The 14,478-nt window shown below is 35.9% G+C and overlaps 1 protein-coding gene across 5 annotated transcripts in view; it reads left to right on the top strand.

Moving 5' to 3' along the window:
• Positions 1-14,478, top strand: part of C5 (complement C5) — an 82,269-nt gene that overhangs the window by 34,868 nt on the left and 32,923 nt on the right. For 4 of the 5 annotated variants that reach the window (XR_014796407.1, XM_084899718.1, XM_084899717.1 and 1 more), the window contains exons 18-24: positions 1,268-1,358; positions 4,544-4,617; positions 5,303-5,442; positions 6,449-6,673; positions 8,674-8,734; positions 12,904-12,993; positions 14,221-14,433. Coding sequence is in view for 4 of the 5 variants with exons in the window: in XM_084899718.1 (XP_084755844.1) it covers positions 1,268-1,358; positions 4,544-4,617; positions 5,303-5,442; positions 6,449-6,673; positions 8,674-8,734; positions 12,904-12,993; positions 14,221-14,433 (894 nt within the window). In the remaining variant the exon portion in view is untranslated. Of the gene's footprint in view, positions 1-1,267; positions 1,359-4,543; positions 4,618-5,302; positions 5,443-6,448; positions 6,674-8,673; positions 8,735-9,324; positions 9,581-12,903; positions 12,994-14,220; positions 14,434-14,478 lie in introns of those variants that run through there. The other variant, XM_084899720.1, reaches the window with a different exon arrangement.

Here is a 14,478-nt window from a genome sequence, read left to right as displayed (position 1 = left end):
AGGGTATCTGTCCCCTGGTGGTCAGTGTACATCATAGAAAGCGATTGAGTGGCCTTAGCATATCATTAGCATATTATGCTTTGATTGGTTGAATGGACGACCAGACACTTAGCATATTAGGCTTCTATTATACAGGATTGTTTTTGCTTAATAGTGTATCTTAAACATCCATTTGATGACATCCTAAAATTCCCATGTGTGTTGCTACAACTTTACAACGGTCTGCATGGGTTCCTCTCCCTGCTCTGTAGCCTGTAAACTATCTCCAGATAGGGAACCTGGACAACTTTAGACTTTATCTAATCTTCTCCCTTCTCTCAGGGATCACAGTTTTGGGTCACTTAAGCTCTGGTATCTAAAAACTGTTTTATATGCTGTGTCTGGTATTCTTTTTTATTTTTATTTTTAAAGATAAAGAGATAACCCCAGTCCCTGTTAGTTCATCTTGGACAGGAACAGAAATTATGTTTATTTTGACTAAAGATAATTTATGAATTAATTTCTAAGCTAAGGCAGAGAATCACATAAACAGAATTGTTACAATTATAAAAATGCAAATAACTTTATGGACTGATTAGTATCTTGTATAATCTCAGGAACACTAAACATTTAGCAATTTATAAAACAAACTAGAGGCCCGGTGCTCGAAATTCATGCACAGATAGGGTCCCTAGCAGCTGCCAGCCTGGGCCTTCCTTTGCTCTGCGCCACCCCCTGGTGGTCAGCACATGTCATAGTGAGTGATCAAACTTCCAAGGGGACACTTTGCATATTAGGCTTTTATATTCACTGAGTGGCCAGATTACCATGATCTCTGAATGCTTAATAATATGGCCACTCAGTATATATATTAGATGCCTGGTGCATGAATTCATGCGTGGGTAGGGTCCAGCCAGCCTGGCCAGGGGGAGGGAACATGGGCGGTTGGCCAGGTTGCCTGGTGGTCAAATTACTGGTCGAGGGGACAATTTGCATATCTGCCTTTTATTATATAGGATATACACTGAGTGGCCAGATTATTATGCATTCAGATATCATAATAATCTGGCCACTCAGTGTATATAGATAATTAAAGATATTTTATGCTTTGTTTTATCAATGCTATTAGTGGAGAATTCCTAATAGTTCTATTTTGAAATCACTAAACAACATGTTTCATTGATCTTTCAGAAAATACGTGTCTAAATTAATGTCCATATTTAAAATTTGGCTCTAAGTAGAATAATGTTGTTTTTCTATAATTGATTATACTTCCCCTGACCCCCAGATGTACGGCCCCTGGCACCAATAACCAAATCAGAAATAAGAAGCTATTTTCCAGAAAGCTGGTTATGGGAAGTTCATCGTGTCTCCAGAAGGTATTAAAGAACTCAAGAGATTCCCCACTTTGATCCCCACTTTGTGTGCCCTTTTCAATCAGTTCAAGCAAGGTAGTTGTATTTACTTGCAGCTAGTAAAGGAGACAGGGAATTCATATCCAAAGTTTTGCCTCCAGATGGGAGGCTTAGCCACTGCTTACATACACTATTTGGTCAATTACTTGATGTCTTCTTTGCAGTTGGCTACAGGTTGGGTTATCCTACTTACAGTTGGTCTGCAAAATACTGTGCTTCATTTTAACATTTAGCAAGAATGGCACTTAGTAAGAATGGCTCAAACCTTGAGACCTCTGTCCTGTATAACAAAGGTATTATGTACATATTTCTTTGACATTCCTCTGAGAAATGTGAGAAAATGCAAATATTATGGCAAAAAATCTGAAGACAGCCCATTTTCCAATAGTTTAAAACTTAATATGAGCCCTAACAAGTTTGGCTCAGTGGATAGAGTGTCCAGGTTCGATTCCAGTCAAGGGCATGTAACTTGGTTGTGGGCACATCCCCAGTGGGGGGGGGGGGGGTGCAGGAGGCAGCTGATTGATGTTTCTCTCTCATCGATGTTTCTAACTCTTTCTCCCTCTCTCTTCTTCTCTGAAAAAAAAAAAATCAATAAAATATATTTTTTTTAAAGAGTTAAAATGATAGTAACATTAACCTCATCCAGCACAGCCAGGGATAAACCTGAGAAAGGGTGGTGAAGGATTAAAGACAGACAAGAGAGTACAGTTGGGACCAGGTGGATCACTGTGTCTGGATGAGGAAACAGTAACGCAGTCTGTAAGCTGAAGCTTTATTTTATAGAGAGATCACACAAAGCAAAAGAAGGACAAGATGTTTAAAATGTTCTTATGAATTTCAAATCTGCTTCTTTCCTTTTGTTGCCATTCTCTGAACTCTATCGAGCCTTGTTTTGTCAGCACTTGCTGTGTCCCCCGCAGCCGGATTGGACTATAAGGTCAAGCTTACAGCCATAGCCTTTTGCCTATAATTGTGCTGGGAGGGCTTTGCCCTCCAAGCTGGGACTTGTATGTGGCCTTACCACAAGTCAGTCCAAGGCTTGATCCTGTCCGAATACTTGGCCACTCTATACACTAACATTTGGCCAATTTTTTTTTTTTCTTAACTGTATGCTTTGCTCTAGTAGTTGATTCCAAGGCAGAATTAACTCTTGGGGAAGAAGAGTTCTCTATTCCATTTAATTTCATTTCACTTCAGTAAGCATTAACTGAGCACAACTGTGTTTATATTGTAAAGCAGCCCTTTTTTATCCAGAAATATCTGTATATAAAACAAACATTAATTAATGAAACATTATTGACTAAAAGGTTCTTTGCTTATTAAATTCCTTTATTCAACACATTTATGGAATGCCTCCTCAGTACCAGGCACTGAAAACAGTAATGAATAATGTGGAGTTCCTAACTGTCTCCTTTCCTTGTGGACTCAAAGAACTGACTTTCCAAGGAGCAGTCAAGGCACTGAGTCCCAAGCCTGGCATCAGTTTTCTGATGGGTTTCCTTGTCTTTATCCATGTTCCCTCTAATTCTTCCTCCACACTGTTGTCATTCCAGCTAGCCCTTCGGCTAGCACTTCCTCTGTAAAGCCTCTCCATCACTGTTCCCTACCCTATCAGTGATCGGATAAATTACTCCTCCTAATTAACCCTGTTGCATGTATCATAGTATGATAATGGCCTATTTACCTGCCCATCTTCCACATTAAAATGTAATTACCTCCAGAGCAAGGATTAAATTCAGATTACTGTTTTATACCTAGTCTGTCTGGCTTATAGGGGAACTAAACTATGTTGAATAAATGCAAATTGCCTCTGAATTTTTAATGCTTTATTGGTACAGTTATTATAGTGTATTGGAATTTATTTACTGAACTGTTTTTTCCATTAGACTGTAAACTGCTTGAGAGAACTACATCTTTTACGAGCTGTGTACTCAGCATTTAGCACTATGCCTGACACAAAATTGAACAATAGCTGTTTTATGAATGCAATAAATAAATATATAAACTTAATCAGAAATTTTTAGTTATGTCAACTTTATGAGCACTTTTAAGAAATGTTACTTTGCTTCCCTATTTTAGGACATACTAATGAACATAATTTTTCTTTTTTTGTGTGTTTTGAATTTGCAGTGTTTCAAAGGCATACTTTTAAAAATATATATATTTTATTGATTTTTACAGAGAGTAAGAGAGAGGGATAGAAAGTTAGAAACATCGATGAGAGAGAAACATCGATCAGCTGCCTCTTGCACACCCCCTACTGGGGGTGTGCCCGCAACCAGGGTACATGCCTCTGACCGGAATCAAACCTGGGACCTTTCAGTCCGCAGGCCAATGCTCTATCCACTGAGCCAAACCAGTTTCTGCCAAAGGCATACTTCTGAATTTGAATTCTCATCTATCAAGAGGAAAATCTCAAAACATAAAACAAGTAAATTGCCCTAGCCAATTTGGCTCAGTGGATAGAGTGTCAGCCTGCAGACCCAAGGGTCCCAGGTTTGATTCCAATCATGAGCACGTACTTCAGTTGCAGGCTCCTCCTTGGTTTGGGCCCTGGTCTAGGCGAGTGCAGCAGGCAACCAATCATTGTGTTTCTCTCACATTAATATTTCTCTGTGTCTTTCCCTCTCTCTTCAACTCTAAAAATCAATGGGAAAATATCCTCTAATGATGATTTAAAAAAAAAATAGCACAAAAAAATAAACAAGTAGTTGTTCAGAATATATTTTTCTTACTTGATTTTCCTTAATAACTGATGTGATTTTTGTTTTACTTTAATTTTTTTCTAAAGTAGTATGAAACAAAAATTCTGTTAATGAATACTGTCCAGTTGGATTTATTGATGTTTCTTCTTTTTAAAAAAAAAAAATAATATATATATATATATATATATATTTTATTGGTTTTTTACAGAGAGGAGAGAGGGATAGAGAGCTAGAAACGTCGATGAGAGAGAAACATCAACCAGCTGCCTCTTGCACACCCCCCATCGGGGATGTGCCCGCAACCAATGTACATGCCCTTGACCGGAATCGAACCTGGGACCTTTCAGTCCGCAGACTGACGCTCTACCACTGAGCCAAACCGGTTTCAGCTGGATTTATTGATGTTTCACTGTATTTGAACATTAACTTTTTCACTTTCAGAAAGAAGTTGCAGTTAGTGCTACCTGATTCTCTAACTACCTGGGAAATTCAAGGTGTTGGCATTTCAGATAGTGGTAAGCAAGCTTAAGTTACATACTCTTTTAAGTAGTGATTAGGTTATCAAAATGTAGTTTGATGCTTTGTAGAACGGTGTGTTTTTGCCATCATTGAAAAAATATAGTATTTGTGTTATTGTCTGTTTAGTTTATCCAGGACTTAGTGGTGACATTTTAAATAATATTCTTTTGAATATATTATAAAAAGGCTTAGATATGCTCACATTTCTTACCATATCTACTTCCTCTTTTGCTCTTCTACAAAACCATCATTCTTTAAATGCTGATGTCAAGCCCCTATTTTCTTTCATTTTTCTCAGATACTTTATGAATGATTTCAGGTTTGATTTTGTTTGCTATTTTTTTGTTTTTATAAAATATTGGTTTCCATAATAAAAATTTTACACCTATTAAATGGACCCAATGATAAATATCTAAAAAAAGATTTGGTGCTTTAGTTGAAAATCTCATGCCTTAAATATAATTCAATATTTGTTGGACAAATAAAGCTTTCTGTTAGTACCAATAATTATTGAAATAGAGACCAACGAATAGAAAATTTAAGGACATATGTGACAATAATGAAAAATCATGATCTATATTTTTTTTCTTGAAGCAAAGCAATGTGAGATATTTTAGTACTAATAAAATATTATAGGAATTTTCTAATATGCTTCTACTTTGCTTTTACTTTGTGCTGAAGGTATATGTGTTTCTGATACTATCAAGACAAAGGTATTCAAAGATGTATTTCTGGAAATGAATATACCATATTCTGTTGTACGAGGGGAACAGATCCAATTGAAAGGAACTGTTTACAACTATAGGTTGTCTGGAATAGGGGTAAGTAGGTATTTATGAGATGTGCAAATAAGTAAATGAAAATTCTCTAAATTTCTGAGAATTCTATTAATGGGATTATCACATATACAAATAAATAAAAACTCAGTTCAACAATATAAACCAATATGACCCAATAGATTTATTTACTGCTCCAAACACCTTGGTAGTTTGTGTTTCTGAAGAGCAAGAAGGAACTTTTTATTTTTGAGAAATTCCTCAAAATTAGTTGAATATTGGCATTCTTTATTGTTTCCCTGCTTAATTTATTCTGGTTATTATGGATTTATTCTTTTGGGTATAATTTTCAATTCTGTCAGTTCAATAGATTTTGGAAGGAAAATGAAAAGTATTCACTATTTGAGCCAGTTAGTATCTACTACTATCCCTACTATAAATATGGGGATAGGGAGAATGAAAGAGGTCTTACAGCCTGCTCTCATTATGCAATAAAATTAATAGCCAAAATTTGAACCTAGGTCTTTCTGGAATCAGAGTCTTGCTGTAAAATTAGGTATAAGTGGGAAGTTAAAAGATAAGATTGGAAAATTAATTTTGGGACATATTAGGTAGGACCTTAATGCCAAGAGATGAGAGTTTTAATTCTTTCATAAAACCACTTGTAGCATACAATGACTGAGCTAAAAGACAGAAAAATGAGTAACACAAAATGGCTGAGCCTGGGGTTCCCACTGTCTACAATACAAAGAGACGGTACCAATGCACAAAGAACTTCAGTAGTTTTGCCCCTGACTTAGTAGGTAACAATGTAAGGAAAGTAAGATATTTCTGAGCAGTGTTGAGCTTTCTAGATATACTTTCACATTGCTAAGGTCTACAGCAACATGTATGTTTTAAAAACTCAAAAGTGAGTTTTCTCCTGTGCCTTAGAATCTAAGGGATTATTTAACACTATAAAAGTATAAGGGAAGAATTATGTCCAGATGAACAAAGGGCATACTTTCCTTATAAAGTGTTTCGATATAATTGTTCATTGGTAATATTTCAGTTCTGTGTTACAATGTCTGCTGTGGAGGGAATCTGTTCATCAGTAAGCCCAGTCAGCCATCAAAGGGGAAAAACCTCCAAATGTCTGCAGCAAAGAATAGAAGGCTCCTCTAATCATTTGGTGACCTTTACTGTGCTTCCTCTGGAAATTGGCCTCCACAACATCAACTTTTCACTGGAGACTTCACTGGGAAAAGAAATCTTAGTAAAAACATTACGAGTGGTGGTAAGAAACATGTTTTTCCGGATTCTTTTAAAAATCACGTTTTCCTTTCAGAAAAAACGTTATCAGCAACTTGTGCTTAGTAATTCAGTAGGTACACAGAAAAATTAGAATTGTTCATGTAACAAAATGTTTACATTTGGGGAAGCTGGGTGGAAGTTATCTTGGATCTTTTTTGTACTATTCTTGTAACTTTTCTTAACTTTGAAATTATTATTTAAAATTTTAAATTAAATAAAACGTGCTTATTGTAGAAAATATAGAATATTGAAAAACATAAAGAAAATTAATCCCCATACCTAGAGCTATCCAATTTTAATAATTTGGTATATTGCCTTCCAGTCGTCTCATCCCTGACACATTTAGAAAATGTATTCTTGAAATCTATGTGCCAGATATTATACTAGCCATTAGGGGTATAATGGCTAGTATAATAATACATGCCCTAGTATTTCATAGAGTATTTTTGAGGTTAAATAAACTAATATATATGCATAGTTTATAATTTACAGTCCACTTTATAAATAAGATTTATAACTATAGGTTGCAACTATCTGTTGTTTTGACAGGAGCAGGTAAAAAAAACAAACAATCATTTATTAAGTAGGATTTACCCATCGAGTATCTTCATGATATCTTTTAAGATTCTTGCCAGGGTCACATGGCTAGTTAATGACATAAATTGTCAACCGATGGTCATTAACACCACTTCAACTGCCACAGGAACCCCCAATTTGGGGTGCTGGAAAGACACTTCATTTAGTGCAAAACAGCTCTATTGTGATATAGTATGACTATGAGGCAGCCCCAGGGCCAAGTGGCCCTGGAGCCAGGCCCCTTGACTGGCTAGTCTGCTCCTCAATGGTCTGCTCTGCTCTGCTTCTTCCTGGTTTGCTTTGTGCTGTGTGATCTGTTTGCTCTGCTGTGATTTGATCTGCTCCATTCTGTGCCAGGCTGCTCTGGCCTGCACTGGTCTACTCCACCCTGCTCCCAAAGACATCCTCTGTGTTTCAACTGAGCCAGGGAAATGCAATCTTCAGTCTTCCTTGGAAAGGAAAACTGCTCCCAGAGTCAGAAGTTAAACTGGCTTATATAGACAGAAGTTTCCACCCCTGCTCCCTAATTGGTCTGTCCTCATGCAAATGAGGATTCCAAATCTTTGTAGTGTGATTGGTCCAAAAGGCACTGTCTTGATTATTCAAAATAGAGCCACTCTGGTTGGTTGGAGCTGTGCAGTTCCAATTGGATAGGAAAAGCTTCAATCTTATTGTAGGATTCCAGGAACTCCTTTATAAAGGCTGACTCAGATGGCAGAACACAGTGCAGGTAGGCAGTTCAGTGCAGAGACAGGCAGTTTGTGTGAGAGGCTCCAGAATACAAATGACTGCTAGGCTCTGTTTTTGTTTTTTAATTTGAGCCCACCTAGCCACCAGAAGACCTTAGTAGGTTTTTTCTTTCTCAAGGTTCACAATCTTCATTCTCTGAGTTCTGACTTCATCCATGAAATTCACTTTAGTAAACATACATTAACTTATTTTGTGCAAGGTTTGTTCTATTCATCCTTACATGGTGGTTCCATATGCAGGCTCTGGAGCCAGGCTGCCCGTTTGAATCTTGCCTCCATCACTTCCTAGCATTGTGCCATTGGATAAGTTTTGTGATTGCTCTGTGTGTCTGTTTCCTCATCTGTCAAATGGCAGTAATAATAGCACCTACTTCATAGAGTATTTTTGAGGTTAAATAAACTAATACATACAAAGCACTTAGGTCAATTGCCTGGCTTATAGTAACTTCTATTTAGTGTTTGCTCTGATTATTATGTAAATAGCCAGAAAAATCTTATTCTTGAATTTATGCATTTAAGTATTTAAATATGCTTTGCATTACACCCTCATTTGCAAAAAATGATTTTTAAATTGGAAAAGTGGTCAAATTAACCTAAGAATTGATATCATATAGACTTAATTATGTTCTTAACTGAATGTTTTCTGTCATTATTTTAGCCAGAAGGTGTCAAAAAGGAAAGTTATGCTGGTATTACTCTAGACCCAAAGGGTATTTATGGTAAGTAAAATAATTTTGTATTTTACATGTTATCTTTTGCTCTCCTTTCCTCTCTAAAATCAATAAAAAAATATATTTAAAAATATATATTCATTCACATATTTAACATGCATTATTTGATAACACAATGCTAATTAATCACTTTATAATCCTTTCCTCCTTGTTCCTGCATCCCTTTTTCCTTCACTGATATCTTCTGAATCTTCTCAATGTTAGAATTTTGCAAACATTTGAGCACTTAGTCAAGGTCTAAATATATTATCTTTTTATGAAATTTATAATATGCTCAGTTAAATCTTTTCAACAAAAAGAGACAGACTTCATGTTCTTATTAAATGGTTAAAATTTACTTTATTATTGCATTGAATAATTTTTTCCTTTCTTTCGGTGATATAGCAATAGTGATTTAAAAAAAAAAATTATTTCAGGGTGCCATTTCTTCTGGGAAAGTAAAGAATTAAGACCTTAATATTTTAAACTAACTGAGTATCATAAATTTGAATAAGGTGACTTCAACAAAGTTGCAAAAGAAAAATCTGTCCTATATGCATCTATCCATACACTGTTTCTCTAATTTTATTTTCACACAGACTTCCTCCCAGCTTGCCACTATGGGGAATCTGTGAGAAGAGATATCTTTAAGTTCTGAGGATTTTGGCCTCATACAGTTAAGTCATGACTCAGAGCCACTGCATTCTTTGGCTTTTTCCTCTTTTTTACCCTTGTGCCTTCTATACTAACATTATTGCAAAACAGCTTTCAGAAACAGCCCTGTCTTACCCATCCTAGGTAAGAACATCAGGGCCACTTTTGGAATAAATGATCTTTTATCTGGGAATAGATCTCTCCATCAAAAACCTTGGTTAAAAAAAAAAATCTATGTCTTTTTCCAATCTTGTCATATAACTTTTTCTTCTTATCATTTTAGACAATTTAGATTTAGGCAGCTTTGTTACTTTCTAGAATGCTAAATAATGCTAAACTGATGGCAATCAGTTCTGTCAAATTTATTTCAGAGATTTTATTAAATGCTTTAAATACATATATATTGGAATTGCTATACCAGGATAAAACTTTATAGAGTTTTTTTTAAAGCTAAGATATATTTGAAAAAGTATATGAATAATAAAATTAGAAGAAATCTGAAAAACATATCAGTGAGGAAGAATGAGGTATCAGAACAAATTATAAAGTAATAGTAATTAACATTGTGTGACAACAACTTAAAAGAGACCAAACACTACCGTGGACTCAAAACTTAAGACTAGCCCTAATTGTCAGTTTTATTTTCTCTCCTTGACAAACCCTTTCCCCTTACTATTTTCATATCTCAGATATGACCCTTACCCCACTTTCTAGCACACTATCATTGGTCAGAGCAGACCCCTCTCATATTTTATTTCCTCCTTTTATTCTTGACACCCACTCCCATTTTTCCTTTCTCCAAATGCTCCCACTTAAAATGCTTGCTTGATATCTTTGAGTAGGGACATAACGTTGGTTCTAACATATAAAAGGTACTGTGCTATAGATCCTGCTCTATTTCTTAATACTCTGTTTTATAGAAATATTTTAATGCAATATATACATTTTTATTCAGTGCTTCATACATGTTATTTCAAAGTATAGTCCACCACAGTTTTACTTAGCCATCCCTTATTGATGGATTCCCCACTACCATAAACAATGCTGCAGTGGACATCCTATGAATCTCCCTTTGTGAATTTATGTGTGCATATATCTAGACTATGCACCCAGGATTGGGACTGTTGGATCAAAGAGCATACATATATTGATTGTCATATACTTCTGTCATATTGCTCTTCATAATGGTTGTACTATTTATACTCACACGGCACTGTATAAGGGTTTTCATATCTCCACATCCTCAGCAACATTTGGTATCATTTGCCTCGCTAAAATGTACCACTTTTGAGGGGTAGAAAGTGATATTTCATTATTGTTTTAATTTGGATTCTTCTGATTACTATTGATTTTAGACATTTCTTCATATAGGTATTGGCCACTTGGGCTTCCCATCTATAAATTACTTATTCCTCCTACCTTTCATACGTTTTTTCCTATTTTTTAGTTTGGGATTTCTTGTATATTTCTCATAGATTTTTATCTCTGATATACTTCGTGCAATAATGAACCATTGTATGTTTTGAACAGGAATTTTTAATGCTTGATATAGTCAAATTTATTTCTTTTTATTATTTATATATTTGGGGGGAGGATTGTTAAGAAGCCTTTCCACACTCTTAGTTAACAAAGATACTGCTGAATATTTCATTAGTTTCACAGATTTAACTTTTAAATGTTTTAATCTATCTGGCATCTACCTTTATATTGGATGTTTTTATGTCTGGCAAGAGGCAAAAAGGAACTTCTCTTAGTGTTAGCTTTCTCTTCTGTACTTTTTCTATCTCATAGGAGAGTTGATAATGAGAATTGAAATAGTCAAGAACAGGTATCGATGGGAAAAATGGGTCAAATTAAGATAAAAAAAAAACTATTGTCATTAAGTATCATATATAGTGCATGAACTGTTTGCCATATTCTTTGTTTATATTATCTTTACCCTCACAAACCCCTTTGAGGAAAATGTTATTACCATTATGTAACTGACAAGTAAAACAAGGCATAAAAAGACTAAGTGTCTTGCCCATAGTCACATACAGAGTAAGTTCTTTCTGGACTCCATCCTCTTTCAATGACACTGCAAACCTTTTAATTGTATCCACGGAGTTTTATTTTAATACTAGAGGCCCTGTGCATGAATTCGTGCACAGGTGGGATCCCCAGGCCTGGCTGGTGACCAGGGCCAGGCCGATCAGGGCCTGCCAGCCAGGGGGAGGTACAGGGAGACTGCAGGCCAGTCAGGGTCTGCCAGCCAGGGGGAGGGACAGGGTATAGGAGGTTGGCCAACTGGCATGAAGGAGGGAGCTGGCCCTTGGCCCTCCTGGGAAAGAATCCGCATCTGCCACCCACCCCCGGTTCCGCATCCCAGCCCTGGGCCTTCAGGAGCTGGCTCTGGGAGGTTGACTATGGGAGCGCACTGACCACTAGAGGGCAACTCGTGCATTGAGTGTCTGCCCCTGGTGGTCAGTGCATGTCATGGTAACTGGTTGGCTGGTTGTTCTGGTCATTCAGTTATAATGGTTGCTTAGAATTTTATATATATATAGATTATATCCTTAGCATTTATCAAAGATTAATGAAGAAAGAAGTTACCTGAGAAATGTTCCTGTCTATTCTGCAAAGCCATGTGACCTTCCATTAAATTGTAAAGTGTCACTATTTTTTAAAGCATCTACCATGTGCTAGGGACTGTATTAAATGCTAGGACTACAGCATTCAATAAGAGATGGTTCCTGCCCTCACAGAGCTTTCTTAGAAGGACAATGGGAGTATATGTGATGACTAATTGGACTCTGCAGTATAACTTCTGGAATTCAGATCACAGGTCCATCTCTAGTAGCTGTGTGACCTTCAACAACTTACTTTCTAAGCCTCAGTTTCCTCATCTATAAAATAAAAATAATAGATGTAGCATATAGAAATTTTATGAGGATCTAATGAAACTGCATTTAAAGAGCTTAGCAGAGTCCTTGTTATTCTATCAGTAAAATGGTAAATATTATCCTCCTTATGAAATAAATGAGTTATTATAGTAGAAAAATGCTCTGATACTGATGTGCTAAAACTCATATAATGTATAGAGAACAAGTATCTATGTAAGACTGAAGCGATGGCGTAAAGAATTTCAGGGCCTGTTTACTAATGGAGCTAATCTTCACATTTCCTTGACTAAGGAATTATATGTTATTTTTAGATTTCAGTTCCAAGAATAATTTTCTCCTTGGACAAAATGACTACCTCACTTTCACTGGTGAATAAGATATATATAACCTATTTATTTCCTATTTTATAATAACCAGAAAGCTTACAGTCAAATTTAATCTTTTATTTAAAGAGATTACATAAGCCTAGGGTTTGATAAAAATTTTTGATTATTTCTAACTTCCTTATAAAATTTTTATATTGTTAAGAGTTTTGTTTTTTTTTTTAGTTCCTTGAAGGTAGCTATATTGTAAATAATCTTCTAATAGTCTTCCCTCAAGAAATCTGTGTAAATCTAATAACTTTTTAAAATTTTATTTCAGGTGTCATTAGCAGACAAAAAGAGTTCCCATACAGGGTACCATTAGATTTGGTCCCCAAAACAAAAGTCAAAAGGATTTTGAGTGTAAAAGGTAAATTAACAAATGCCATTTTTATTTATCATTTCATTTTGTGCTTCAAATAAATTTAAATATCATCATGATTATTCTATTTCTCCTCTTCTCTACTCAGTGGTATATACAAATTCACCCTATAATTATTCCCTCCTTCAAATCCCTGACCACTTTTCCAACTATCTTCTTTGACTGGCCTGATTTCAATGGAGACTTATTCTCCATGATGGAGATTGGGGGCTGTCATTGGCCCAAAGACTTCTCTACAATGGCGAAGCTGCTTTTAGACTTAAGAACTTAAGAACTTTCCATGAGCTTAGGGGCTAGTCCTGCTCCAGAGAATGCCTTATGAACTGCAATTGGCCCCAAAACTGCAGCACTGCTCTGGTCAGGCACCACTGCCAGGTGGTTCTTTTGCATTTGCAGAAGTGGTGGCTTTGCTGGTTTCCAGCCTTTATAATTCAATGACATATAATCAAAGTAATAGAAGGGCCTGATTACACTTTATCTCAGATAAGATCTTGAAATCACTGAATGTTAGTACTAGCAACTAACTTGTTAAATCATGTGCTACCTTGTTCTGTGTATCAGAAAGTGGTTTGCCCAGGATTGCATAGTGAGTTATAGACGGGACCCTCACAGAGCATTCACAATTCAGATTCTTTGCTTTGCTTTGAGGAAGCAACTGATTAATAACTGATTAATTACAATGTCTAATGTTATTAGATTGAATGGCAATTAATTTGCTATGTTTTCTATGAAGTAATTTGCCCACTGTATTACACCATTTAATACAGTGGTATTTTTAAAAAATATTTTTATGCATTTCAGAGAGGAAAGGAGAGGGAGTGAGAGAGAGAAACATCAATGATGAGAGAGAATCATTGATCAGCTGACCCTTGCACACCACAGACTGAGGACGGAGCCCACAATCTGGGCATGTGCTCTGACCAAGAGTCAAACCATGACCTCCTGGTTTATAGGTCAACACTCAACCACTGAGCCATGCTGGCTGGACTGTAACAGTGGTATTATAAGCCTACTTTTGATATGTTTTTTAAAAAAATCTATCTTCCTAACCAAATCTTTTATTTTTTATCTCCCCTGTTCTGAAAAGTAATTCAACTGCCTAGATAAAAAGGAAAGAATAGGATGCTTGCTCTTTTCTCTATTTAAAATATACTATTACTCAGAAATTAATAGAAATTAACTGTGCCTCTTTTGAATTGTGTGTGTGTGTTTCAGGACTACTTATGGGTGAGATCATGTCTGCAGTTCTGAGTCGGGAAGGCATTGATATGCTTTCCAACCTCCCCAAGGGAAATGCAGAGGCGGAATTGATGAGCATTGTCCCAGTATTCTATGTTTATCACTACCTAGAAACAGGAGATCATTGGAACACTTTTTTTCAAAATCCAGTAATTGAAAAACAATACCTGAAGAGAAAATTAAAAGAAGGTAAATTATCTATTTCACATATTGTACATAAAAATCTTGTGTTTT

The sequence above is a fragment of the Pipistrellus hanaki genome (genome assembly GCF_964339955.1).
Source record: "Pipistrellus hanaki genome assembly, chromosome: 11".
In the NCBI taxonomy this organism is placed as follows: Eukaryota; Metazoa; Chordata; class Mammalia; order Chiroptera; family Vespertilionidae; genus Pipistrellus; species Pipistrellus hanaki.
The sequence above is the reverse complement of the archived record's forward strand: the minus strand, read 5'-3'. Positions and strand labels throughout refer to the sequence as shown.